Genomic DNA, 27,962 nt, shown 5'->3' on the forward strand with positions numbered 1-27,962 from the left:
CAGTATATTTTCTAAGTAGTAATGATAACTGAGACAAGCTGGCCAAAAGAATCCTGATCATAATTTATTTCCTAAGTATATATAAATATGGGCTGCAGACCAGCTAAAAGAGTGTGAGTAGTAACTACTGAAGGAAAAGTTAAGTAACAATCCAAGCTACCACTTTATTAGCTTGTCCTTAATTCCTCCTTTCTTCACCCCAGCTGTTACAGTTGAGCTGAGTGTTCAGTGGAGATCAATCCCTGTAAATAAGTTTAGTGTATACCAGACAACCCGTGAACTGTCGACTTACCGTTTCAGAGATATTTCCTTACCCAAACAGAGAGATAGAATAACCACAGGTGGGCAAAAAAGCAGTGGGAGTGGGAGTGACTTCCGACTTCCTGCTGGCTTCCTCATTGAATTTCCTTGTGGGAAGCTGGCAGGGAGCATTGGCAATCTTCCTCCCTTCCTCCTCTCTAGTTTCCTCCCTCTCTTCCCTCCTCCCATCCTTCCATCCCTCCCTCCTGCTTGCCTTGGACTTGTAACGTCCTGCTGGCTTCCCCACTGATTTTGCTTGTGGGAAGCTGGCAGGGAGTTGGAAATGATGATCACGTGACTGCGGCTGATCACAGTGGTACTGAAGTGGCCATAACTTTGCCAAATTTCAGGATGGGATTTTGGACGCATTCTGTAAACACATTCTGTAAGCTAGCCCATTTGAGGTACCTTGGTTGAAAAATTGTTGCCCTAAGATCCACCGTTTCGCCCAGTTGAAGGTTGCAAACAGAGAAACAGACACGGGAGTTTTAGTAGTATATAGATTCCATTTCTAGCAATATATGATCAGCTTGATCTAGAAAACAAAATACTTCACAAATTAAACAATTGGGAATATGTGATCTGGAACCATTATATATAATATTAAGAACAGATACTTGCTGGAGTTTATGAAAGAAGTCAAAGTATTTGGCATCAGTGATGTGTACAAGATTGTTGCTATTTGTGAGTGCTTAACTCTTCATCTCTCCCATGCCCTTAACATCATACTACAAAACCCATATAAATATAGACATTACTGTAATTGTTTTGTATAATAGAACCATTTTATTATTGAAGAGTGGGGTTAACCCTGTAATTTTTTTTATATGATGTATTGGTAACAATTCATAAACCAATATAACTGTAAAGCTTTAGAAAGATGAACACATTTTGGTTGGTGAATTTCTGTGTTTTAATTTATATATATAAGCTTAACAATATTATTGTTTGTTTTCATGTAGATAAAAATATCCTCAGATTCTTCTTCAATCTTGGTGTAAAGGTAACTGTCAGTATTCTGTTTTGGTAGAATTGGGCCAAAAGCTGAATGATTTTTAAAGTATTGTTTAAAAATTGCAATTTTAGAATAACTAGCTCAGGGTATAATAATTAACATTATTATTATTATTATTATTATTATTATATTATTATTATTATATTTATCCCACCTTGTATGTGGGTGTGTAGGTACGTATAAAATTAAAACTCAAGGTGGTGAACATATCTAATAGCCCTGCCTCCTATTTTCCCCACAACCACCACCCTGTGAGGTGGATTGGGCTGAGAGAGAGAGAGACTGGCCCAAGGTCACCATTTGGCTTTCATGCCTAAAGGAGACCTACAACTTATGGTCTCCTGGTCTCTAGGCCAGCACCTTAATCACTACACCAAACTGGCTCTACAGAACAGCTTGCCAGCACTCTACACATATGCCCCAAAATTACCTTAAACCAATTTTATTTGTTGTATTTCTTGCTTATTAACTGAGAGACTTCCAAGATACATCACAATAAAAATAGTGATTTATTTTAATTATACTTTTACACATAAAAAGTTACAACAGAGTTACCAAGCAAGATCTTGTAGAAAAAGTTGGTTTATACAGCCACTCTTTCTAATCTACGTCTGTTTATTTCACATTTGCACAGGGCAGTGGAGTAATCCTGCTTGCTGTTCCATGTTTTTGTTTAACCCAGGGGAGATGACTATTACTTTCTGGATGTTTGGAACTTTAATGCCCATTACTTCCATCCATCATGGCCACCTTACAAAGGTTATGGAAATTGTAGTTCAAAACATTTGGAAGGCACAAGGTTATCTACCCCTAGCTTACACATTTGTATACTTTAATAGATATGTATGTATGTATATGTATATGTATATGTATACATATATTACATTACCATGGAAGAACAATAAAAAAACAAAGCAGTGGATAGAATATTGTTTATAAAATTAGTGTTGGAAGCTGGCTAATGTTATGTGGGCTCAGATGGAAGACTTCCATAAAATACCAAGGCTATAGGCTAGACTGGGGAATTAAAAAAAAAAAAAGCATCTCAGCAGAAGACGACAGCCTACCACTTCTGTATTTTTGTCAAGAAGACTTCAAAGGGGTGTTAAAGAAATCAACAGGAGTCAAGCTAGTTTTGAACACAGCTTTAGTTTTACATTGTCCTGAATCATCTATTGCTGTAAATCATATGGTAACTTCATGACTTGGATCTTCTCAGCATTGTTCCCATGGTTTTCTTGCATATGTGCCCATTCAGAGCATGTGTTGTTAGATTTTTGATGCTTTTATTAAGAGTGTTAGTATACTTGTAACAAAAATATTAAGAAAGAGCACTAATACATTATTTGTAAGAGCACATCTTCAGTCTAGGACAATTATTTTATGCATGAAATAAAAACATCCTTCAATAAAAATTAGTAATTTATAATAATCTGACCTAATCTAATTTTAAAATGTAATGAAAATTACCTTACATTATCTTTGTTGCATTTCTTCAGGCATACAGTTGTCCCATGTGGGCGCCACACTCATATTTGTACCCTCTACATCAAGCTTGCCTGACTGCCTGTAGAATGTATCCAAAGGTGCCAGTTGCAATGTATTCTCACCATCCTTGGATGCAGGAGGTACCTTTGACTCAAAATGGAAATGAACAAATAGATGGACACTTCCATGTACCAAATGAAGTCAGAATAAATGGACAGAGTCTGCAGACTGATACTGTATCTTCACCCATGCCCTTGTTTATACATGCTACCCAAGTGCCTGAAAGCCAAGGACTTGTCTGTGTAGAATCTGAGAATCCAGCACAGGCATTACACACAGGATATGAGGAGTCCCTAGGAGGCAAAAACATATTTCCACAACCTTCATTTGGGCAGAATCCATTCTTAGGTTCTGTACCACTTACATCGCTTTTCCCTCAATTTTGGTATGGATATCCTGTTCCAGGTTACATTGAAAATTCTGGATTGAGACAAGTTGTGCCACCTGAGGCCAAGAGAGGTGATATGGTTTTGTCTGAGGAGAATAGTTCTCCAGTTCCAGTGGCAGAATGTGCTGAGCCTCTTCAAAAAGCCAAGGGTGAAAGAAACATCCAAGGCATACCTCTCCCTAAAACTGCCACCAAGAGTGAATGTAATATCCTAAATAAAACCTCAGCCCGAGTGCCTAAGGATCAGCAGACCAGTCCTGCTATTCCACCTGCTACACAAGCAAAATCTCTACTCCAAAGCCTCCCTCCCACAGAAACACAAGACATTAAGAGACAAACAGCATCAACTTCAAAAACTGAATTAAAAAATGTTCTTGGCCATAAAGAAAAGAGTAACAAACCTAATGCATCTATATCAGTTAGTGGGGAGGAAAGTCGGGTACCAAGAGCAAGGGAAGAAAGTTCTGAAGATGAGCATGAAGTATCTGATATGCTTAGAAGTGGCCGGTCAAAACAATTTTATAATCAAACTTACAGCGGTGGTAGAAGACCTAGAAGTGAAAGGAGCTATCTTCCTGGGAGAGGAGGCTATCAGTATCCAAAAAATGAGGAACCATGGAAGGGATCACCTACTGGAAATAGAGGGGAAGGCTCTCATTATCACCGCAGTTTCAAAGGGAGGCCATATCGGAATGAGAGAAGATCAAACATGGGGGATGGTCATTGAGGGCAACAGTTATCTTAAGTATGAGAATCTAGACATTCAGCATGCATATAAATGCTGAGAAATATGCTCAAGGCTTGCATTCTTTCTGCTTTTCTTAAAGATTAGAATATTTTTTTGTTTTGTCAAAGGAAAGATGTGGGGCCTTTCAGAAATTTAACCTGTTATGTATTGTACCTTTTTGGCAATTGATAAAAACTAATACTGCTTTATTTAATTTCTGAAGACTAAATAACTCTTGTGTTTGAAATATAAAAAGTATGTTTTTGTTTGAGTTTTATTTTTCCCATAAAGATTTGAGTTTGTGGTAGGGAAGAAGAAAAGAAAGAAGCTATAATGAAAAGTTACTGTGGCTATTTGGTACATAATAAATGATGCACCAAGTACATTGTATAGCATAGCATATGGTATGTTGAGTCTAAGGACTCTCAACTTACTAGACTTGTTTTTGATGTGCTTCCAATCCAAAGCTTTTCATCTCAAAAACTTGTGAAACTTGAATGTGTGAGATTTTATCTTGCTTCACTTAATAATTTTTTGCAGTCACTTATCTTCGTGTCTTAGATGGTTTGTTGTGTTTTATTCATAGTGATATTGTGTGTGTGTGTGTAAATTTTTTTTCTTGAACTACTCAAAGCAATCAAGAATCCCCATATATAAAGTGCGTAGTAAGTTCAGTTTGGTGATGAATTCTTCCAAGGAGTCCTAACGCAGGAATGACTATAATAGTGCCTATGCGGAAATATGTATATAAGACAAAAGTAGATGCTGTGCATTTCCAAGATAATTTTACACCTGTTACAAATGAACTTTTAAGATAGTTTTGCACTGAAAATTCCCTAAACGAACTATGGGAGAGATGCATGAAATAGATTAAAACTGCATTTGTCTTGTACTGTGGGTTATTGAGGCTTTTTTCCCCCTTTTGTTGTTGAATATGTTTGCATTGTTTTATAAAAAGTGCTAATTTTTTTAAAAACAAAATTTGGTTATCGTAGAATGAGATTTCTAACTTCACACTGTCAATCTATGTGCTTTCTTCTGGTATTGCAAAGTGTTGCAAACGTGCACTCCCATTTTTTCCGTTCTGTAAAACTTATTTGTGTAGTTGTCTGTGTGTGTGTGTGTGTGTGTAAAAGGTGATGGTTACTTTTTATCATAACTTTTTTTGATCAGGTGCATTGAGTGATACTTGATAAATTCCCTTCATATACACATGCATGTTGTATAATTAAATGTTTGCCCTTTCTGATACAGATTTGAACTGATATGACTGGTTTATGCATCTGCTTCTATGTGTACTGTAAATAACCAGAAGTGACTTAAGTTTTGGACTGAAACGAACTGAAAGTTAACTTGCAGCTCAAATCACTGGTTCCTGAAACATAAAGAAATCTTAAGCACCTTTTTGTTAAAAACAAAAACACTATTTACCACTTGTAAAACAAAAAGCAATGAATACTAAGATGTTGTTTGTCACCAGCTGAAGTAAGTTGAGCACTGAAAGTTCAACTAATTTAGCTCTGTCCTTTGTTCCATAAATAATATTTAACAATTTTTCCCTGGTACCCATCTTGGGCAGAAAGTCCCACATATTCTAAGTAATTGGTCCATTTCCCAGTGCAAATAAGATGGCTTAGGCAGTTCCCAGTCTTTTTGGATGAGTCCATGTGTATTCATAGGATTGCAGATAGAATGTGAAGCCTAGGTATCATCACAGTTGTCTTTATGCTAGTATAGTTTATCTACTTTCTTGAATTTCTCAAGATGATGCCCTTGCTTTACTTTGATCACAGTACTTTCCCCAAATATACAGCTTATCTGAGGAAGCCAGTGGTGTGGCAACTATAAAAAAGGGATATTGCTATTACTAATTATCAAAATTTAATATCACCATTGATCCTGTCAACTTGTATTCTGACAGAAAAAGTATATTATAGGCTCATTTTTACAGCAGATAAAGATAAAATATACAGATGAAAGGGTGCAATTCAAAAGAGACAAGGCTAAACTTTCCCTTGGATGATCACTGAATAAACTTGAAGCTTTCAGGAAATAATGTGTTATGCAGTGTTGGTCCTAACTATACAGACATGTGCAGCTTCATTTGAAATGGAAGAACTAGACTAAAAATAACTTGAATATCTGGCCACTTCAAAACATGTATAAATGTTTGGGATAATTCGTTTATAATCAGCATCAACAGAAGGGTAGTAAGACTAAACTAAAACCTCTTAGTATGTGTCGGTTCTCAGATATTTGCTGCCTTTAAAAGGGACAAGTGACCCTTTTCAGCTTGGGGGGGGGAAGCATCCAATTTTTCATATGGCTAGAAATACATGTTTTTGCCTTGTAAAGGCTCACTATATTAATTTTGGCAAAAGAAAGAACTCAACAGTGTGATCTGGGGTTAATTTGGGCCTGATGCAGACAAGTCTTGATTTTCACAAAACAAATTGAAATGGCCAAAATGAAATGGTTATATAGATTATTCTTTGCAACTGAATTGTAGAAAAGGAGCTTTGTATAGCTTTATTTACAAAGGCTTCTTTGTGCAGCCAATCATGATCTCATGGAAACTTCTCCAATGTGAAACTTTTCCTCTCCAAGAAAAAAATGGTACCTGCAAGTAAATCATCTAACTGCTGCTCCTATTACTGGCTGATGGCAAGTTGAAAAGTTTCTCAATTGAAAGAAGCTGGGCCTCCAAAACAGCAGTATTAGGACTATTAGAATTTATTAGTTGAAGCTGGGAAAGAAAAGCCAGTCAATTGTTTAGCATAAGAGATTCTCAAACTACTTATCAGTTCATGGTGCCCTTAATGCCTTAGTCCTTTTCCATGGTGCCCCTAGACGGGTACTTTGTGTGGTGTCCAGCAGATGTTGAGTATTGCTGTGTTATCCTGCAGTCCATGGTTTGGAACTGCAGGCCTAGCAGATACATTATGAAAGATCAAATCCCATGCAGGTAAAAAGGACATTTCTAAACTAAGCAAGTGTTTGTATGTATGTAATTAATTAATTAATTAAAAAGTTTTATATGGATGCCCATCTTAAGCAACTCCGGTCAGCTCACAATTAAGTGAATCCTGTGAAGTTGTTAAGTGCAACATCACATGGTCACCATTTGTGAACTCCTGCCAGCTTCCCAAGTGACTTTGCTTGTCAGAAGCTGGCAGTGAAGGTTGCAAATGGCAATCATGAATGAGGGATGCTGCCACGTAATCGTGAGCCAGTCGCCAAGCGCCTGAATCATGATCACATGACTGGGGACATTGCGACGGCTGCAAATACAAGATTGGTCATAAGTACCACTCATAAGTCTGTCATAAGTTTGAATGGTTGCTGAAAGAGTGGTTGTTAAGGAACTACCTGTATACAATTCTGTTTTTTCAGTAAAGCTTTTAGGATTTTATAAGAATATCCAGCCCAAACCATAATCTAGTGAAGGTACAGATTAGAGGATTTATAAAATACTCTAGTGTAAGCTATTAATTCAAATGTGTATTTTTAATCACTAGGCCTTGCAATCATGTGTTTCTAAAAAACTTTCCAAGCCATTACAAGCATTGAAATTTCAGTTTGATTATGAATCAAATGAACTAGGTTCCAAAATATGGGAGCAGGCAAATCATCATTAGCAGAAGCCACACCTGTGATGATCCCTAAATAATGTGAAATGAATGTCTAATGAAATTCTATTAGATACATTGTTTAGAATGTATTTCAAAGTTTTCCCCCACCCCAGTAGTCCACTACAAGCAATTGGGTAGCAGAAATTGAGTAAGAACTCACCAGTAATCTTGCTCCTTAGAACAAGGCTTTATGTACATTATTTGAACCATAATTGATTCATTAACATTAAAAACAGCTGCTGTAGATTTAAATGGGTATTTATTTATGAACCTCTCATTTACAGAGAGTCAAACTTTTATAATAGTAATTTGTATGTTGACCTTTTTTGTAAACCATCTTGTACAGAAAACAGCTAAAAAACTTAAAATTGGAAACATGCCAGCATTTGGTGTGTTAATAAGTTATATCTGAACCAAAATCCACAGTGAAAAAACCCACAGTCTCTTTCTATGATATTAGCTGTCTTTGCTTTGAAATATTACATCCAGAAGATGGCCTTACCAGGCACAAAATTGGTACTCCAACACTGCTTTTTGGCAGTAAATGTTACATAAAGAGTATCATTTTTACTCTTTTTAACTAATGGAATGAGCATTATATTTTAAAACCTGATTGCATTTTATGTAACAAAAGTTTTCACTGTTCTAAATCAATGAATTATTTTTCATTTAATCATCCAAGAAAAAGTAATTTCCACTTTTCTTCTGTTCCACATCCTAGGGGGAAAAAAAACCCATTAATGAGCTTCCATTAATAAGTGCAAATAACCCCTCCACCCCATCCCAAACATTTTACAGATGGGGTAAGGACATGTATGAGAAAAATTGAAATTTCTCATGGCTACTCCTACCTTAATTGAATTGACTTTGTTTATTCTTGGTCTGTAATTGTTGGGATCTCTTCTGAAAGTAATTTCCAGTTGAGACAAAAACTTATTCATGCCAGCCAGAAGAGTTTGAGGACTGTAAAGAAGATTGGCAATGATTACTACATTTTCAGACAAACTTTTGTAATTAAACAAAAGCCACCTGCTGTTTGCCACTTACACTACACAGCATTATGTACAACAAAGCAAACACCACTGGACTCTTATCGGTAAGGCACTTTGCTTCAGTCCAGTAGAAATCTGTTGTGCTGGCAACTATTTAGGGGCAACGCATGCCTGAGATACAAACTAAAGGAGAGAAGGATACCTGCATACATAGCCAGCCAGCCAGCCATTTTGTTTAGGCTTTTGAATAAGTTCTGTTCTGAACTTTTACACAGCTTCCAAACGTACCTTTAAGTAGCAATGCCTTGATTTAAGTACACATATTCTGTCCTTAGCAGGTTTACTGGGCCTCATGCAGTGTAGATATGCCAGGAGTTGTAGTGTGCTAGAGCTTCTCCAGCCTAGTTTAAAATGGGAATTTGAAGATCTTTCCTGTCCCTAGGCTTAATACAGGAGGCAACCCAGTCTTTCAACACCTCTCCCCCCACCTGCCGCCCCGGCCTTCCTTAATTGCTGCTGCTGGAGACAATGTGAAAAAATGGTCAAAGGTAAGCAAAAAGATGTGAAATCACATGCAGGCCTGGCAGAGAGGCATGTGAAATGTAATAGAATCCAGATATCTCTTACATAAAGATGGGAAAAAATAACTACCTCCCAAACCTTGAAAGGGGTGAGCAGGAAAGAATTGTTCATAGCTACTGATTAGTATACAGTACTGACATTAAAGGCTTTTCAATATCTAGCCAGTTTCTTCCACTGTGGAAATACCAAATCAGCGACCTTCCAATTCGTGCACAAACATGCCCCAAAAATGTAACAGTTTAATTTGCAAACTACAAAGGCTACATCTGTTTCCCAGCAACAAATTACTTAAACGTACTAAGCTTCCTTGGTGGTGCTCAGCTTTGTACTTACAAACATACAACTACATTAAAATCCATTCAGTCTAAATTGCTAAGAAATATGCTCTGTGCTCTTCCATCAGGGGCAAATGTATTTCTCTTCCTACAGTTAGGCTGTACCTCAGCACAGGCCAAAATGAGAATCTGCCAACTGAAATGCTGACTGAAACAAGTCTGGGAAAAGATGTATTTAACTCAGTTTATCCTAGCCAAATAAATTCACCTCCTTTTGGGAGAGGCAAATAGCTGCTGATTCAGCTTACTGTGAACTCTCCCCCTGCTCTGTTTATGATGGAACTACAGAAAGCCATGGCTGAAGTCAAGCAGAGCATTTGACTCTAATCTATACAAAGACAGCCAAATCTTCACATTACCATTGCACTGTGTTCACTCTAATACCCATAATAGTGTTCCTAAATTCCTTTGACAATACCCTCAGCCCCATACAGAAGACTGTCCAATCTATGAGATTTGACTTTCTTACCTTCAAAGGTAATGGATGGAATCCTCTTGAACTATCCCCCACATCATACCTGACACAGTTAATTTCTCTTCTGAACAGATCCCTGGACTGACCTCAATTTAAAATCATGTTCTTTCAACTGAGAGTTCAGCCAGTAATACCACAGGCATTGTGAAATTCTGCACTATTGCAATTGCGATTAGAAGATGGATTGGATATGGTTTTGACTCCACTACATAACCTACTCTGACTGACCATCACACACATATATTATACACAAACTCCTTATCCCCTTCTAACTCATTATAAATAGCTTTTATGTGATCTATATCAGATAGATTTCCCCCCTTTTTTCCTTTTTATTGGCTTTTTTGGTCTTTGTATAGTAAATGTATTTATTTATTAATCAACCACATTTAATAATAAAAAGTAGTTATTAAAATAAAAATATTACCAAAAACTTTAAAATATATAACCCCCACAGACAGAGCAAGAAAATCAATCACAGTGGAGCCACATAAGAATGACTGGTTCCCAAAGACCCCCAGGCCTGATGACATTACCAGGTTTTGAGGGACTTCCTAAGTGATAGCAGGGAAGAAGCGAGCCTAACTTCAGGGAGAAGAATGTTCCACAAGGAGGGAGCCAGGGCAGAGAAGGCCTGCCTCCTGGGACCCACCAAATGCAAGTCCCTGGCTGATGGAATCCGTAGCATACCTTTGTGAGACTAGGCTGAAGCTGCCATTACCTAAAAATGGAGCAGTCCCGTATGCAGAGAGGACAAAAGCCAGGAAACTTGTCTAAAAGATCCCTTCAGGGAAGTAGATAAGAAGGAAGCAAGTCGTTAAAGAAACAAAGGAAAAATGTCACCTGAACCAGACAAAGGAAGTTGGGCCTGAGCACATGGAGAACCTCCCCACGCCTAATCCCATCTACCAAACTTGTGAAACCAACAAAACAAGGACTTTTGGGGATAAAAGGGGCCCCAAAGCCCGCCCACTCCTTGAGTCGTCTTTAGACCCAGACTTGGCAGCTTCCCTCCCTCTAGCTAGTGCCTGGCAGCTTAGTTGGACCTGGGTAAGTGTGGATGAGCGTTTGTGCATGTGTGTGTGCATGTGTGAGAAAGAGCAATGTATCTTGCAACCAGTAAAGTTTTGCTGTTACTTTAAATTCACGGGGTCTCCATGTATTTCAAAGAGCCTGTTGTGCCTCAGTGATCAGTCAAAAGTTATTTGTGTGTGTCCCTAATTACTTCCCAGCTGTTGACCAGGGCTGTGTGTCTTGTCGGTTCAAGCCGCACCTATCTGGAAAACCCAGGTAGAAAGCAAGGGGGGCTGACAAGATCCACGCACCTCAACAGGCTGTGAGTCTGTGAGTGATTGACCCTAAGCCGAACCTGGGAGCTTGTGTGTGTGTAACACCTTCCCTGCCAGATCTAATGGGATGGGCTGATGTAACTGAGGAGAGAGGGTAAATAATAAAATAAAGGCAAGTCTGAGATTCAAATACAAATTCCCAAGTTTACAATGTTACTGAACATTGTAACTAAAATTACCTGTTGCAGAAAAACTGATGCCTTCAAATAAAATGCAAAAAATAGAAAGCACTGATTGATATCAAATCAATAACTTTAACATACAAAATATTTGGAATATTTATGGAGCTTTCCACATAAATTTTGCATTCAAATGTTTTGACAAGATGCCTTCATCAGTTCCTTCAAGATAGCTTAATCAGATTTTGTACAGCTATGCCACACTGTCATATTCAAACTCTACAACTTTTAATTACAAATACATTTTTGGTTAAGCATAAAACCTGTACCAAAAAGTAAACTGGAAAACATCAGCACAGACCCTCCTATGGATACTTTTGAAATGTTTCTGTTTAGAGTGTTATGGTCATGTAGAAGCCCAATAGGGTATATCACAAATTTTCTACCAGATGAAGGAATGGTATGCAACCTAGCAGTTCGAAAACATGCCAATGTGAGTAGATTAATAGGTACCGCTTCGGCGGGCAGGTAACGGCGTTCCGTGTAGTCATGCCGGCCACATGACCACAGAAGCGTCTACGGACAAACGGCTCTTCGGCTTTGAAACGGAGATGAGCACCGCCCCCTGGGGTCGGACATGACCGGACTTCATGTCAAGGGAAGCCTTTACCTTTACTATGAGGCCCTAAGCACTGCTTTTGTTACTAAACAGTGTTTATTTCAAATGACTATTTTGAGGAAAGAAATTTCAGGTGTACTTTCTCAGATTTGAAAGAGTATGTTGATATAAAAATTCTATGTATCTGTTTTCAATACCGTTGTTAAAAACCACAATGTAGGGTTTCCTTACCATGTAGACTAATAGTCTCTGAGAATAATTCACTGTTGAACCCAAATTTCTGAATGTTTATTTCCTACTTAAATCTGGGTGTTTGGGATATAGGGATATATCAAGGAGGATCCAATGTTTGCATTCTCATTCCTGAAAAAGTATATGCTGTTATGATCTGTCTGCTGTATCTGTCTTTGAAGTTGTGTAAAAACCTGCATGACAGTAAGTAAAGGGATTAAAATATGTAACTGCTGAATAAGAAAAAAATTGTAATTAAAAGTTATCGATGTGTGATTTTTGTATCATAGATGTGTAGATACTGATAAAGAGAGAATCAAATTATACTGATGGAACTATTCTTGGTATCACAGATGGACTTCTTGTTGAAACATTTCAACATTTAATTTATGTACTGTATATAAGCACTTTACTACATTCTGTATGTTGAATATGCATACCTGTTGGTAATGCTCAGCATTTTGTGTGTTTTCACTACTTTACTGTCTATTCTATTTGTATTTTGGTACTGAAATAAATACAACATGATTTATTTTGGAAAGGATATACTATATAAAGAAGCCTAAAATGAATTTACATATTGCTTAAAAACCCCAGTCTTGAATCTATGCATGTTGTTGTTATTTGTTTAGTCGCTTCTGACTCTTCGTGACTTCATGGACCAGCCCACGCCAGAGCTTCCTGTCGGTCGTCAACACCCCCAGCTCCCCCAGGGACGAGTCCGTCACCTCTAGAATATCATCCATCCACCTTGCCCTTGGTCGGCCCCTCTTCCTTTTGCCCTCCACTCTCCCTAGCACCAGCATCTTCTCCAGGGTGTCCTGTCTTCTCATTATGTGGCCAAGGTATTTCAGTTTTGCCTTTAATCTATGCATAGAAGCACTGAAATCAGAATGCCTCTCTGTTGATTAATAGCCAAAAGACTGTTCAAAGTCCTCTCTCCAGCCTTCCCTTCCTGGAAAAAAGTAGTTCTTTGCTTACATTTGTCCCCATCAATGTCAATCTTTTGTTGAGCTTACAATGTATTTGGTAATTATCATATCCCTTTCTAACGTTTTCCCACCCCATACCTTTATAATTCTGCTTTCAATATACCCTCTTCCATCCCCTTTATGGTCCTTTATACATTGGGACACTTTTCCAAGATATTGTACATCATGGGTTCAATGAATAAGATTCTTGATTAACTCTGCATTGTAGGTCTGTATGTGTACCTTTGAGTCAGTGATCACTCCTGGTGACTGGCAGGACAAGTCCCTGCCAGTTTTCTTGGCAAGATTTCAGAAGTGATTTGCCATTGCCTGCTTCCTAGGGCTGAGAGAGAGTGACTGGCCCAAAGTCACCCAGCTGGCTTCATGCCTAAGGTGGACTAGAACTCAGTTGCCAGGTTTCTAGCCTGATGCCTTAACCACTACACCAAACTGACTGAACTCTGCATTACCTTAATCTTAATTATTTGAACTAGAGCTGAACTGCAAAGTCAACTCTGATATAACATGCAGAAAATATATCACTAGTGTTGATTGTTTTTGGAGCTGCCAATAGATGTTAATTTTTATTTACCTCTACGAAGAGCTGGCAAAAACTACAATATGGTTTGGTTGAAAAATGTAAGACAAGAATGCAGAAATAGTTCATGCTATAACACAAGAAGATCTCCTTTTCCTATCCATGCTGCTTCTTACCTGTTTGCCACTGTGCACTTGGATGGTATTCCATCAAAGACAATGACACGATCTGCTAGGTAGGTAGCCATTATAAAGTCATGCTCTACCACAAAAGCAGTTTTTTTAGCATGAAGAATGAAACTGAAATAGAAGAGATTTTATTAATTTTTTGCAATCAGATTCTTCATAAATTTCAACCCTCTTCAGATGCCAGACGTTTCTCTCTGCTTACTATAGTACCAGCTTACCGTTTGATAACTCTAGCAGCCATCAGACGTTGCTCTGAGTCCAGATATGCAGAAGGTTCATCAATCAGATAGACATCAGCAGGCTTTCCAAGACAGAGAGCAAGAGCAACTCGCTGCAACTCACCACCAGATAAAGTTTGCACCTAGCATAGAATTAAGTTTTTAAAAAGCTGGCAAATTAGGGAAGTTCCAGAGTAACCAACCATAGTAACACATGAATAATACCTCTTGATCAATGATATTTTCAATCTGCAAAGGCTTCATTACATCAGTCACAAACTGTGGATGCGTATAAGCATCTCTGATCTTCTCATGAAGTAGCTGACGTACACTTCCCTATTCAAATAAAGTCATATGTAGAATTAGACTTCCTGAATTGAGTTTATTACATTATTCCTACTACTTCTGTTAGGGTGCACAGTCCACAACCATCTAACACCTAATTAGCGGCTCTCAGATTTATAACCTGGGAACACAGAGCTGATTACTGGCAATGCAGTTCTTTCATTATTTACAAAATTAAGGGAAGGAGTGGTCATCACACTTATTTCAATCCTTAGAATCAATGTCCCCAAATTAGTTTTCAGCCTGATTTCAGGCCATTTTTGATAGGAGCAGGAGGCAAACTACATTATCTCTATTCTTCAAACCGCATAAAACAGCCAAGTCAACTCGGAAATGTGGAGTTCCAGCCATTTAGGGGTATCAAAAATTCTGAAATGAAGATGAGGCCAATTTATCCTCCAATGGACTTCTGCTCCTATTCTTACCCTCAAAGTTGTAAACAGATAAGCTGAAATCACCCCCAAGATTTCTACCAAAGGTTGGCAGGCTGGATTGCAGAACCCAACCTATGTATGTGTAAAATGTTCCGTTCCTAAGACTGAACTCCACAACATTCCATTTTATCTCCAGGCCATGTTGATCAGGTGATTCCTGCAGTGATTCAACCATTTTCTCGAAGTCAATGTTTCAGAATACTAAATGATCCTTGGTGTTTGGGATGTGGTCTAGCCCCTAAAGGGAGTTTCCTGAAATGTTCCATTCACTGACATAAATCTTCACATATATCTATCCCCAAAATACCCACTAACTCCGAGTAATGGCTAGCAAAATGAAGCAGCACTTACAGTAGATTTTGGACTGATCTTCTGTGGCTTATAGCTAACATTTAAAACAGGTACTTCACCTGAAAGAGACAGACTATATGTCATCTAAGTTATAGAAAACTATTTTTAAAATGTATGTTAAATCAGTAAATAAACATTACTTTTATCATCTGGAGTAAGTCTCCCTGCAAGCATCCGAATGAATGTTGTTTTGCCAGTTCCTAAAAAATAGAAAAATCTTATTTAAAAAGCAGTAGTGCTGATAATGTCCATCTTAAAAACAAAGCATATTGTCTGTTGCTCCCTATCCAGACCTGCAGAGTCTTCACAGACACTAGTATGTACAATCCTTAACTGATGGAAGACCTCATCCACTTCCTCATGCAGTTGTTAAAACAGGAGGAACCAAAGCATTGAGTCCTGAAGCATCTCATACATCAGAGGCCTCATACTCAATCTCTCTCCCATTGTCAACACTGACTGGGCCTGACCATGGAGAAAGAATTACTACAACACAGGCACCCCACCCCTAATCCCTATAGGCAACCCAGAAGGAAATCATGGTCAATGGTACTGAAAGCCACTGAATGATCAAGGAGAACCAGGACTATTGCACTACCCCCATCCCAGCTCCTCCAGAAGTCATCAACAAGAAGAACCAATGCTGTCTCAGTACAAGAATGGGAGATTTGAGATTGGACCAACATTGGACCGTTGGATCCAGTGATGGCTTCCTGAAGATGGGACAAACCACTGCCTCCTTCAAGGAAGTTGGAACCTCCACCTCCCTCAATGAAGCAGATACTACTGCACAGACCCAGCCACGTCACCTCATGGGCAGTCTTCACTAGCCAGGAGGGGCATGGATCTAATAAACAAGTAGCTGGGTTATTAGACCCAAGGACTGTCAAATTCCTCAGGAGTTCATGATCAGGTAACCACTTAAGACTTTGCTTCCATCACCTTGACAAGATTTGCCCAGTCAGAGTCCAACTGAACAAATCTAGATGCCTAGGATATTGTAGATACCTAGAATATTCTTCACAAGGACTCCTTTGCAGATGGTCCTATTGGTCATCCCTCCCCAGCAAGGAGTCACTTTAAAAAGGGCTACCAGAAGTACTGCACAACACTGAATATCATTTAAATAAGATCAGAAGCAAGCAAAATTCTCTCATGAAAACTCAATTATTTCCTTTTAATTGAAACTCACCATTTTCTCCCAACATCACCATTATCTCAGAATCAGTGAATTCTCCAGCTACAATAGACAGCTCAAACTCTCCCATCTTTTTTTTCATTCCAGGATATTTATACATACACATCTTTTTAACTTCCTCTTCATTAGCTGTCTCTGCCACTTTAAAAACTAGAGATGCATCTCGGAACCTTAAGTTTTCTGTTGGGACATAACCATCTAAGAAAATATTTATGCCTGTAAGAAGAAAAGCTTTAGTTAGTGTTATTGTATTCATGAAGAAATTGTCACAAGACATTAAAAAATGCCCCATAAATTCTCAATGTCTTGATCAAGTAGTAGGGGTTCAGCTAAGAATCTATGCATGTTTAATATATAGTGACTGATCCAGAGTCATATGAACAATCCTGCTACTTTCAGTTGAAAATGTGGCAATAAGACATGTCCAAACTATATGAGTTACTGTTCCAATCTTGAGTTACATCACTGCCAGCAAGGGAACTGCAAACAAACTTTACTAAATATTTTCTGAGGTGTCCCCTATATATGAACATTTTTTCCTCTGTGTTAGCCTGATTCTAAGACAACAGAAAACGAATTTCACATTAATAAAGCAATCTGCCACTGGGTTACCAGGACAGGATACTCAAACTCATTATTCCATAAGCTGCATAAATAACTATTATCAGTTTAATCAACTTTCTGCAAAAAGGGGGTTACTGGCTTAGGAGTCACCATTAATTCCTCCATAACCTTCCAAACACAGTAACACCTGGCCAAACAGATCAAATAATAAAAGACTGAAATGAATAAACTTGCAAGAAGCATTCTACAGGCAAATCAGAATCATTTGTTAATTCTGCAAATGTTTAAATGTCTTCCTTAGAACTGAGTAGATCCAAAGTAATAATACCCTGAAAGAGGTATTTCATAGGTAAACAGCAACCATTTGGATACGTAAGGGTAGGGCAAAATCTATCATAAGAGCGTATTACCCCACTTTTGGGATACTTTGAACATGATGTAGCGAGCTCTTCATTTTGAAGTGCACATATTGTATAACCTTTTAATGAAACAAGGAAAGGAAAAACTGAACTATACAATTATAGTGTCCTAACAGCCAGGAACCACGCTGAGACAAGGAACAGGTCTCTAGTGTTTTATTGCTGCTACATAACAGGAAAATCCTAACAAACTGAAGAAGCGTGGGAAAAACCCAGACAGATAAACCCCAAGGGCTAAGGCGGGCCCGATCTGTGTCTCTTTGAATGGATACCTAATTCCTCAGTACTACGCATGCGCTTTACAGCCTGGATGGGAGCCCCCTGCTCACCATCCTTACTCATGACATATACCTACAATATCATATACACGGTGAAGGCAAGAGATAATTAATATTTTATCATTGTATCATTAATTATAATTAATGTTCATAATTTATCCAACCACTTACATCAGCTTTCTCTAAACTTGTGTTCTCAGTTCAGCCATCAGTAATCCAAAGCAGCAGGCTGATAATAGTTGACGTCTATTATTGTATGTGAGAGAAGTATTTTATCTTTCATTTACATTATATAATATATATTATATAATTATAATAAAATATGTAATATAAATATAATATATAATTATAAATATATATTATATATTATTTATTTTTATCTTTCACTGCCTTCTCTGAAGTGGCGCCCGCCCTCTGGAACACTTCCTCCAGAGATAAGACAGATTCCAACTCTTGCGGCCTTCCAAAAACAATTGAAGATTTGGTTCTGCCACCTTGCTTGGGGCAGGAAGGGAAGTAGTAACACCTGGAGATGGTTAGTACCTTAAATGGCCCCTTTAGATACACATGAATGATATTCCAACTGCTACCATCATCTGGATTTTATATTGTATTTATGTTTATGTCATATTTGTATTTATATTAGAGTATTTTAATGTTTTTATCTTTGTTGTAAACCGCCCAGAGTCCCCCCTTTGGGGGAAGATGGGCAGTGGCTAAATTTAATAAACAAACAAACAACACACTTTCTAGGATACAGGCATACACTGCTTACATATTTACATATTATACATTTTGGCAATGCATTTATTGCATCAGGGTTTTTATAAAAATATCCAGGAAGGACAGAGGAAAGAAACAGCCTGAATGACAATTACCTTCTCTTACACTAAAAGGCATTGTGACGACACCATAAGCACTTGGCACACCATACAAGCAGCAGATAAAATCAGAGAGATAATCTAAGACACTCAGGTCGTGCTCTACAACAATAATATATCTGGAACATAAAAAGGTAAAGGACCAAAAGTTCAGAGATTTGAATTAAGCTTTTCTTCATATGTTTCAGTAAACATAAAAGCAAGATGTTTTACTAATACAAAATAAATACGTGAATATCATTTTCTATCCTACAAGGGTTTTATTAGCATCATTTTACAAAACATCAGTTTGAGAATTCTTTACTTCCATTTATTTGTAAAAGGAGATGAAACAATACACACAGAGATGAGAGTTAAAATTACAGATAATTTCAAAGAAACAAAACCAAAAAAGAACAGAAAAAAGAAGTTTTATTCTGAAAAGGATTTCTTAAAAAAAAAAGCACACAACCTACATCATTTTAGGAGTCCATTTACAAATGTCTGTACAGTATTTACCTGTCTGGATTTATTAGAGATCGAATAGTAACAGCAGCCTTCAGACGCTGCTTAACATCCAAGTAGCTGGAGGGCTCATCAAACATGAAACTACCCAAAGAAAAGAAAAATCAGGCTTTTATCAGTGCTAAAAAACATTTTCCCCCAAAACCTATATGATTAATTCCAATACACGATGGAAGGATGTCAAACAAGAGAGACTTGAATAAGGTTACACTGTGTGCACAATTATTAGGCAAGTGAGTATTCTGACCATATCATTTTAATGCATATTTTCCACCTCCAAGCTGTATAAACCTGAATGCTTATTGGATATAAGCATATCAGGTGATGTGTATTTGTGTAATGAGGGAGGGTGTGGCCTAAGGAGATCAACACCCTATATCAAGGTGTGCATAATTATTAGCCAGCTTCTTTTCCTCAGGCAAAATGGGCCAAAAAAGAGATTTAACTGACTCTGAAAAGTCAAAAATTGTAAAAAGTCTTTCAGAGGGATGCAGCACTCTTGAAATTGCTAAGATATTGGGGCATGACCACAGAACCATCAAACGTTTTGTTGCAAATAGTCAACAGGGTCGCAAGAAACGTGTTGAGAAAAAAAGACGCAAATTAACTGCCAAAGATTTGAGAAGAATCAAATGTGAAGCTACCAGGAACCCATTATCCTCCAGTGCTGTCATATTCCAGAACTGCAACCTACCTGGAGTGCCCAGAAATACAAGGTGTTCAGTGCTTAGAGACATGGCCAAGGTAAGGAAGGCTGAAACTCGACCACCACTGAACAAGACACATAAGTTGAAACAGCAAGACTGGGCCAAGAAATATCTGAAGACAGATTTTTCAAAGGTTTTATGGACTGATGAGATGAGAGTGACTCTTGACGGACCAGATGGATGGGCCCGTGTCTGGATCAGTAACGGGCACAGAGCTCCACTTCGACTCAGACGCCAGCAAGGTGGACGTGGGGTACTGGTATGGGCTGGTATTATTAAAGATGAGCTAGCTGGACCTTTTCGGGTTGAAGATGGACTCAAAATCAACTCCCAAACCTACTGCCAGTTTTTAGAAGACACTTCCTTCAAGCAGTGGTACAGGAAAAAGTCTGCATCTTTCAAGAAGACCATGATCTTTATGCAGGACAATGCTTCACCGCATGCATCAAAGTACTCCACTGCGTGGCTAGCCAGTAAAGGCCTCAAAGATGAAAGAATAATGACATGGCCCCCTTCCTCACCTGACCTAAACCCTATTGAGAACTTGTGGGCCCTTCTCAAACGGGAGATTTACGGTGAAGGAAAACAGTACACCTCTCTGAACAATGTCTGGGAGGCTGTGGTTGCTGCTGCGCAAAAAGTTGATCGTCAACAGATCAAGAAACTGACAGACTCCATGAATGGAAGGCTTATGACTGTTATTGCAAAGAAGGGTGGCTATATTGGTCACTGATTTTTTGTTTGAAATGTCAGAAATGTTTATTTGTAAATTTTGAGTTGTTTGTTTATTATTCTCACTTTAACAGATGAAAATAAACGAGTGAGATGGGAGAATTTTCATTTTTCATTTAGTTGCATAATAATTCTGCACACAATAGTTGCCCAATAATTGTGCACACATAGATATGCTCCTAAGAAAGCCAAAACCTCACTTTTAGTTTTTTAAATATTCAAGTTTGAGGTTTATTAACATTTTGGATTGACCGAGAGCACTGTAGTTGTTCAATAATGAAATTCATCCTCAAAAATACAACTTGCCTAATAATTGTGCACACAGTGTAGGTAAAATGTAAACAGAGGGCAGAACAACAATGCCCCACACAATTCAGTCAAAGGTGGTCTGGGCATGTGCATAGGCTTCACAAGTTACAAATGTTTAGAATGTAAGAACAACTCTGATGGATCAGGCCAATCTTAATTCATTATTTTGATTCTCAGAGCAGTTGATTGCTTGAGAATCAAGAGATGGATAAATACCCCTCTCCCACCATTATTCCCTTGGAACTGGTATTTGTTTTTTTTTAATATAATTTTTCTTAAAAGAAAATTTTACATAAGATTAAAAAACTATGGAAACATAAAAGGAAAAGTAGAAAAAAGAAAGAAATATGAAAATAAAAAAAACAGTGAAAGGTAACAAAAGAAAGAGAGAAAAAGAAAAATATCTAAGGAAGCACTTCTAATCTTTGCAGCAGTTACAAATATACTGATTACCATTTTCACCCTCCCAATTTACATATCATGGTCCCCATCTTCCCATAAACAAACCATTTTAATCAATAAATCCCAAAATCACCAATTCACATATTTATCCATTTTCAGAAAGAAGTCCATAAAGGGTTTCCAGTCTTTTATACCTTGAACTGGTATTTCGAGGCACAGTGCCCCCCAAGCTAGAGGCAACACTGAGTCTTCAGCACCAATAGCCCTTGAAAGATTTGTTTTACATAAATGTATCCAATCCCCTTTTAAGGTCACCCACATAGTAGCCCCCATGATTTATTGCAGCAATGAATTCTACAGGTTAACTATATACTGAGCAAAGAAGTACTTCCTTTTGTTTCAAATCTCCTTCCACTCAGTCTCATTTGATGGTCCCGCTGCTAGCATTTCTCCCTATTCACTTTCTCCATGCCATTCATGATTTTATAGACTTGGGAACACTTGGTCATCTTATTTCCAAGATAAGAGTCCCAAACATTGTATGTTTCCTACATTTTCTTGTAGGAAAATTGATCATACTGGTTGACCCTCTCCTGCAAGTTTCTCAACTCTTTCTCCTTTTTCAATGGGACAACCAATACTCTAGATGTGGACATATCAGATTTGTAGAAGGACGTTAAAATGTTGGCATTTTTCCCCAATCATTTCCTAATGATCTCTACCAATGAATTTGTGTTTTTCACAGCTGCTTAATTGAGCTATTTATTATGACTGTGTATGTGCCTCACTTCATACTTACTTAAACTGGATTGTATTTACCATTAGGCTAACTATTTACTTAACTGAAAAAAATCCTTCTGCTGCTCTTTGCTGTCGTTTTTGGTTTTTACCACCCTGATTGACAATTATCCACAGACTGGGCCAGCTGACTCCTTACCTCAAGCCAAGACTGTTCACAGATCAATTAAGAAACATTGGTCCCAACACACATCTTCAAGAGTTTGGGGGTTTTTTTCTCCTTCCTTTGAGAAAACTGCTACTCCTACTCTCACCTTTTGTTTTTAACCATTTAGCAATCTATAAAATGTTTGGCCATCATGAGTCTTTGATGTGAAATTTTATCAAAGGCTTTTGGAAAATCCAAGTATTCAGTGCCAACAGGGCCACATCTATTCATGTGCCTGTTGACAGTCTAAAAAAACTCTAAAAGGTTAGTTTTGGGGGACACTGCTTTCATGACGTTTTCTTGGCAGACTATAGAGCGGGGTGGTTTGCCACTGGCTTCCCCAGTTGTAATTACCTTTCCCCTAGCAAGCTGGGTACTCATTTTACCAACCTCAGAAGGATGGAAGGATGAGTCGACCTGAGAAACCAACTTCCACTGGGATCGAACTCGGGTCATGGGGAGAGTTTCAGTTGCAATACTGCCACCTACCACTCTGCACCACACGAGGCTCTAAGAAGTTCATAGTGTTGTCTTTTATTTTGCTATGTACTCCTCAAATAACTTTCTAGCATTCCTTATTATCCCATACTTTTTTTTGCCAAAGTTTATGGCCCTTTGTGCTCTCATTAGGACAGGCTTTCCATTTCCTGGAGGAAGCCTTAATTTTTACAGCTTCCTAGACACCGCAAGACAGCCATACTGGCTTCTTCCTGGAATTGGTTGACCCTCTGTTGTATTGTGGAGTACATTCTAGCTGAGCCTCAATTATTCCAGTTTTAAATAAATTTCACATGCTAAAAGAGCCTTCTAGTCTCTTTTTCACAAGTCCCTTCATTTTTGGAAGTTTCCGCTTTTGTAGTCAAATATGACTGTGTTGGACCTGTTGGGAGTTCCATACTAAATGTACATCTTGTACCAAAGCTTGGTCAATACTTAGCATTAAAGCTATAATTGCTTCCCTTCAGCTTGGTTCCACATGCAATTGCTCTTAGGCAACTCATTTAAAGTACCAAGAAATACAGTTTCTCTGTCATGGACTGAACATTTTGTTTCACAGTTACAATGTGATTCCAATGGGACTAGAATTATGTGTTTGGTTTTTTTTTTTTTAATAATTAGGAAAAATATTTATAGAACTGGTAAATTTAAGCCAGATCAATTCTGATATCTTTACAAATGTCTCAACTGCATGTCATAGTGGCTGAAAGTTAAATAAATTAAAGCTAATTACAATTCCTCATTTAACTATGGTAATTGGGACTGGAATTTCCATCGCTAAGCAATGTGGTCATAACATGCAATGTCACGTGACCACATTGCTTAGCAACGTCAGTCCCTGCAGCCCCCATTGCCATCATTAAGCGAGGATCATGGGAAGGTTGCAAATGGTGATCACATGACCATAGGACACTACAACTGTTGTTAAGTGCGAGCTAGTTGCCAAATGCCCAGATCACAATCATGTGACCGTGGGGGTGCTGGGACAGCAGGAACTTTGAGGACTGGTCATAAGTAACATTCATTCAGTGCTGTCATAACTTCAAACAGTTGCTGAATGAGTGGTCGTTAACCAAGGACTACCTGCATGCTACCAACATGGAAGAAGCTGCTATAACGCTTATTCAAATTAGTATCATTATCACAGGACAGATCTATTCATTCTAGCAATAATGAAAATATTCTGACAAGAGTAACATTACCAAAATAGTTGATTTAAAAAATACATACATATCAGCTTTCTGAATGCAAACAACAGCACAAGCAAATCTCTGAAGTTCTCCTCCTGATAGATCTTCAACATTTCGTTCTCTCAGATGAGATAAATCTGTAAAAGTAGGTTTTTTAAATCGCAAAATATATTATCACACGTGCTGAAATACCAACATGACCATCTAAAAACATTAATTTCCATGAAATTCCTTAAGACAGCTGTTCTTCATATCTACAAAATTTCCCAGGTATGTCAGTGCTTCGCCAATCCCTTCAATGAAGGAGCTAGAAATGATCCTTGGTTAGGTACACAGTATCTTTTTTTTTTTTTTTTTACTTGTAGAAGGAACTGAATCCTATTCTTGCTGGTGAAAGAGATATTATTTTTCATGATTTATTCTTCCTATTTTTCCCCTTCAAGATCCCACAATTCCAGAAAGTCTCAAATCTCAATTTTGGGGAGTATGTGGTATTTTAACTGGGGAGAGGTAATTAACAAAAAATCACTCCCACTGTTCTTCTACTAACAGCATTCTGTGAGAATCCAATAAACAGATACAATCCCTACACTGGCACAACTAGGATGTAAATGCAGAAGTCATTGTTTGGCCTTGATCACAAAGTAAATTACAATTGTAAATTACAAATTTTCATTAACCCTCACCCTTTGTAAAGTTGGATTCTGTTGCCTTTCAGAAATGTATAAATCCCCAAATTAAGGGATCAGTGGACATTTTTTTCACAACTACATTATCTTATGCATATAATGGTTAGAATGTCTGTCAGCCATTTTTCTTTTCCCCCCAATCATGGAGTTTCTGGAGGTCTCCAAAAAGTACATATTCCCTATGTCTTCAGAGGTCTGCTAATGGAGGAAATTACCTGATGATTTGGTATAAACAATGTTTTGCAGTTAACCTGCTATTTCTCCTTTTCACTGAAGCTTAGAGAGGTTATAGAAGATTTGAAGGGGTTCCTGGGAACTGAAGAATGACTGGCCATGGGCTAGTAACTCAAGATTGACAAAACAGAATTATTTCTGTTTTGATTACAAGAATTCACTTGGGTAGAGCTGTAAGGAGCAGTTGTAGTTCAGAATGAAGACTGGACTAAAGATTGGTTCTAAATAAACAAATGGCAGCTTTGACCAACAATTGTTGTCCAACTTATGTAAGCATTCAGTGACATAATTACACACAGTTTACACTCAGACTGGATTACAGGTAGTCCTCGTTAACAATCAAAGAGACCAAGGACTCCACAGTCCTCGTTAAGCAGCTGCCTCTTTTAGTGACTTATGATGGTGATAAAAAAGTAACTTTACAACCAATCCTCATATTTAAGTATTTGCAGGTCTACAAAGCAAAGGAGAGCTGCAGTAAGAACATAAGCACAATCCCAATTTCACTTAGTGACCACTTCACTTAACAACTGAGTTGCCAATCCCAATTGTGATCGCTAAATGAGGATTATCTGTATTTTAGTGAAGTGTGTTGAAAACCATGCTAAAAATCTTCTGTTGGGAAAGAATGAAATGTTAGTCTGCTGAGAGCAATCAAGACTTCTGGACATCTAATGTTGATTTTGCAATACCCTTAATGTGTACAATTCAAAACTGTGGTAGTAATATTTTAAAGCACTAAATAATTGGAAATGGGATACCTACAATACTCTTTCATTCAAGTCGATGTGAAAAACACAGGCAACATTCTTTGTCAGAAATTTACACTGAAAAGCATAACCTTTCTGGGGGTATATAAGAAGGTGTGGGTGGTATGGAGAACAAGATTGCTGGAGAAGTTTGTTTTGTAACATGTCTTTATTTAGAATTTCTGCTTTCAGTTTTGGACTCTATTAAATAATATTTTATAGTATTTCTTTTGGTATAGTTCATTTTACATAATTTTATTTTGATTGGATTTAGTCATGTTTTAGTCCCACTGAAATCAACCTGACTTAGGAAACACAAATGTTTAAACCTTCCTGTTTTCAGCCTAAATCATGTTTAATTTTGTCTAGATCTCTCACTTTTGGACAGGATTTAACTGTGAATAAATGAAGGAAAATATAAATTTAAAAACACTCTATAGTATTTCATTAGCAGCTAAGGTACTTTATTTTAAACAGAAATAGAATGTTTTAAAAACCTTAAATGATTATGTAAATCTTTCCCCAAATAACTTGCTATAAAAATGCCACCTACCAAGCTGTTGACATACAATAGTCTGTGTGCCAGTTTCATCCTTCCTGTCCAATATTGAGCCCACTGTTCCCTGTCATAAGACAACAACCAAGTTGTTTTTTAAATCACAAGAGAAACTATACAAAATTGAAGCCTGCTGTGAGGTCAAATCTTTCATGAAGCTTTGAAAAACTTGTTTATTCCCACAACGGATTGTTAGCCCATTCTTCCCCAAGCCAAGCATTGCGTATCAGATACGCAATGCTCACTTTACTCACTTTGGCAGCTTTTGGAATCTGGTCCACATACTGGGGTTTAATGATGGCCTTGAGATCATCTTCCAGAATTTTTGTGAAGTAGTTCTGCAACTCAGACCCTCGAAAATAAGTCAGGATTTCTTGCCAGTCAGGTGGGTCCTAAACAAAAGTATTTAAGTAAGCACTTATGGGAATAAAGCCATGGTTCAAAAAATAATACTTCAAATGGTATTTTGTAAATATACAAGTTCTGATGAAATGATAATTGGCTTCCAGATCTATACTGCAGGTTCCATAAAACAGGAATTGCTTTAGCCCTCCCATCTGTGTATCTCCCCCCCCCCATTCACCCATCTTGGCCGCCCTGCACTCATCCGCCTACCCCTTCTGCCCCCAGCTGACCTTCACCGTCTTCTTCCAAGTGAGGGCCTTGTGAAGGGCCAGCAGCTGCCTTGGACAGGCATGCCTCGTCAGCAGCAGGAGGAAGAAGATGGCAAAGTTCAGTGCAGGGCAGCCAAAAGGGCAGAGATGGGCGCAGATGGGTGGTGGATCGGAGGTAAGCACAGCAGGGCAGGAGAAGTGTAAGAGCCTTACCTAATGATGGCACGGTCCTGGACTAACGGCTGCAACCAAAACTACCAGAACTGCTGTTGCTAAGCAGTGTGATCATGTGATGTTTCACCCAATGACTGCATCACTTAGTGATGGAAATTCAGGTCCCAGTTAGGGTCGTTAAGTGAGGACTACCTGTATATAAAAACTTCATTTGTACAGGTAGCCTCGACTTATAGCAATTGGGACTGGAATTTCCATTGCTAAGGGATGCAGTTGTAAAGTGCGATCGCATCGCTTAGCAATGGCAATCCCTGCCATCCCAAGTCAGTGGGGAAGCCAGCAGGAAGATGCAAGTCCCAAGCAGTTTGCAAACAGGCCAAAGGCAAGTAAGTGGCTGCTGCCGGCTGAGGGGGGGGAGTATGGCAAGGCTTGGGGGGGGGGATGCACAGGGGTGCAAGAGTGGCGGGGGTGTGGCAAGGCTTGGGGAGGTGTGCGGAGGTGCGCAAGTGGCCAGCATGGCACAAGTGCAGAGGGACTCAAAGAGGGTGTGTGGGTGGGGGAGACTTACCCCAGCAGCTTGTGACCTTCCCTGCCCACTTCCTCATTGACTTTCTGGGGAATCCAGCAGGGAAGGTTGCAAATGGCGACACATGACTGTGGGGTGCTGCAACCGGTCATAGGTGCAAGCCAGTTGCCACGCTGTGGTGATAAATGCATAAACGCCCAAATTTTGATCATGTGACTATGGGGGTGCTGCAACGTCCGAACTTTGAGGACCGACCGTAACTACCATTCATTCAGCGCCATCATAACTTTGAACAGTTGCTGAACAAATGGTTGTTAAGCGACGACTACCTGTAAGCTGCACATAACTGTATAAACATATAAATTCACATTGGTAAGACTAACATGATGAAAGCACAAAATCACACACACAGTCAATATTTAAAAATCAGCATAT

At 38.3% G+C, this 27,962-nt stretch overlaps 2 protein-coding genes across 2 annotated transcripts in view; one reads left to right on the top strand and one right to left on the bottom strand.

Annotated features, from left to right (window-relative positions):
* Positions 1–5,229, top strand: part of OTUD4 (OTU deubiquitinase 4) — a 36,549-nt gene extending 31,320 nt beyond the window's left edge. Inside the window, exons 20-21 of the mRNA XM_063310137.1 lie at positions 1,263–1,303; positions 2,815–5,229. Of these exons, the coding sequence (XP_063166207.1) occupies positions 1,263–1,303; positions 2,815–3,978 (1,205 nt within the window). The 3' untranslated portion in view covers positions 3,979–5,229. The remainder of the gene's footprint in view (positions 1–1,262; positions 1,304–2,814) is intronic.
* Positions 4,898–27,962, bottom strand: part of ABCE1 (ATP binding cassette subfamily E member 1) — a 29,931-nt gene continuing 6,866 nt past the window's right edge. Inside the window, exons 6-18 of the mRNA XM_063310138.1 lie at positions 26,468–26,605; positions 26,211–26,280; positions 24,026–24,122; positions 19,196–19,285; positions 18,695–18,816; positions 16,550–16,771; positions 15,498–15,557; positions 15,358–15,416; positions 14,453–14,563; positions 14,228–14,370; positions 13,998–14,120; positions 8,462–8,573; positions 4,898–8,327 (exon numbers count right to left, since the gene is read on the bottom strand). Of these exons, the coding sequence (XP_063166208.1) occupies positions 8,280–8,327; positions 8,462–8,573; positions 13,998–14,120; positions 14,228–14,370; positions 14,453–14,563; positions 15,358–15,416; positions 15,498–15,557; positions 16,550–16,771; positions 18,695–18,816; positions 19,196–19,285; positions 24,026–24,122; positions 26,211–26,280; positions 26,468–26,605 (1,395 nt within the window). The 3' untranslated portion in view covers positions 4,898–8,279. The remainder of the gene's footprint in view (positions 8,328–8,461; positions 8,574–13,997; positions 14,121–14,227; positions 14,371–14,452; positions 14,564–15,357; positions 15,417–15,497; positions 15,558–16,549; positions 16,772–18,694; positions 18,817–19,195; positions 19,286–24,025; positions 24,123–26,210; positions 26,281–26,467; positions 26,606–27,962) is intronic.

The sequence above is a fragment of the Candoia aspera genome, chromosome 8 (genome assembly GCF_035149785.1).
Source record: "Candoia aspera isolate rCanAsp1 chromosome 8, rCanAsp1.hap2, whole genome shotgun sequence".
In the NCBI taxonomy this organism is placed as follows: Eukaryota; Metazoa; Chordata; class Lepidosauria; order Squamata; family Boidae; genus Candoia; species Candoia aspera.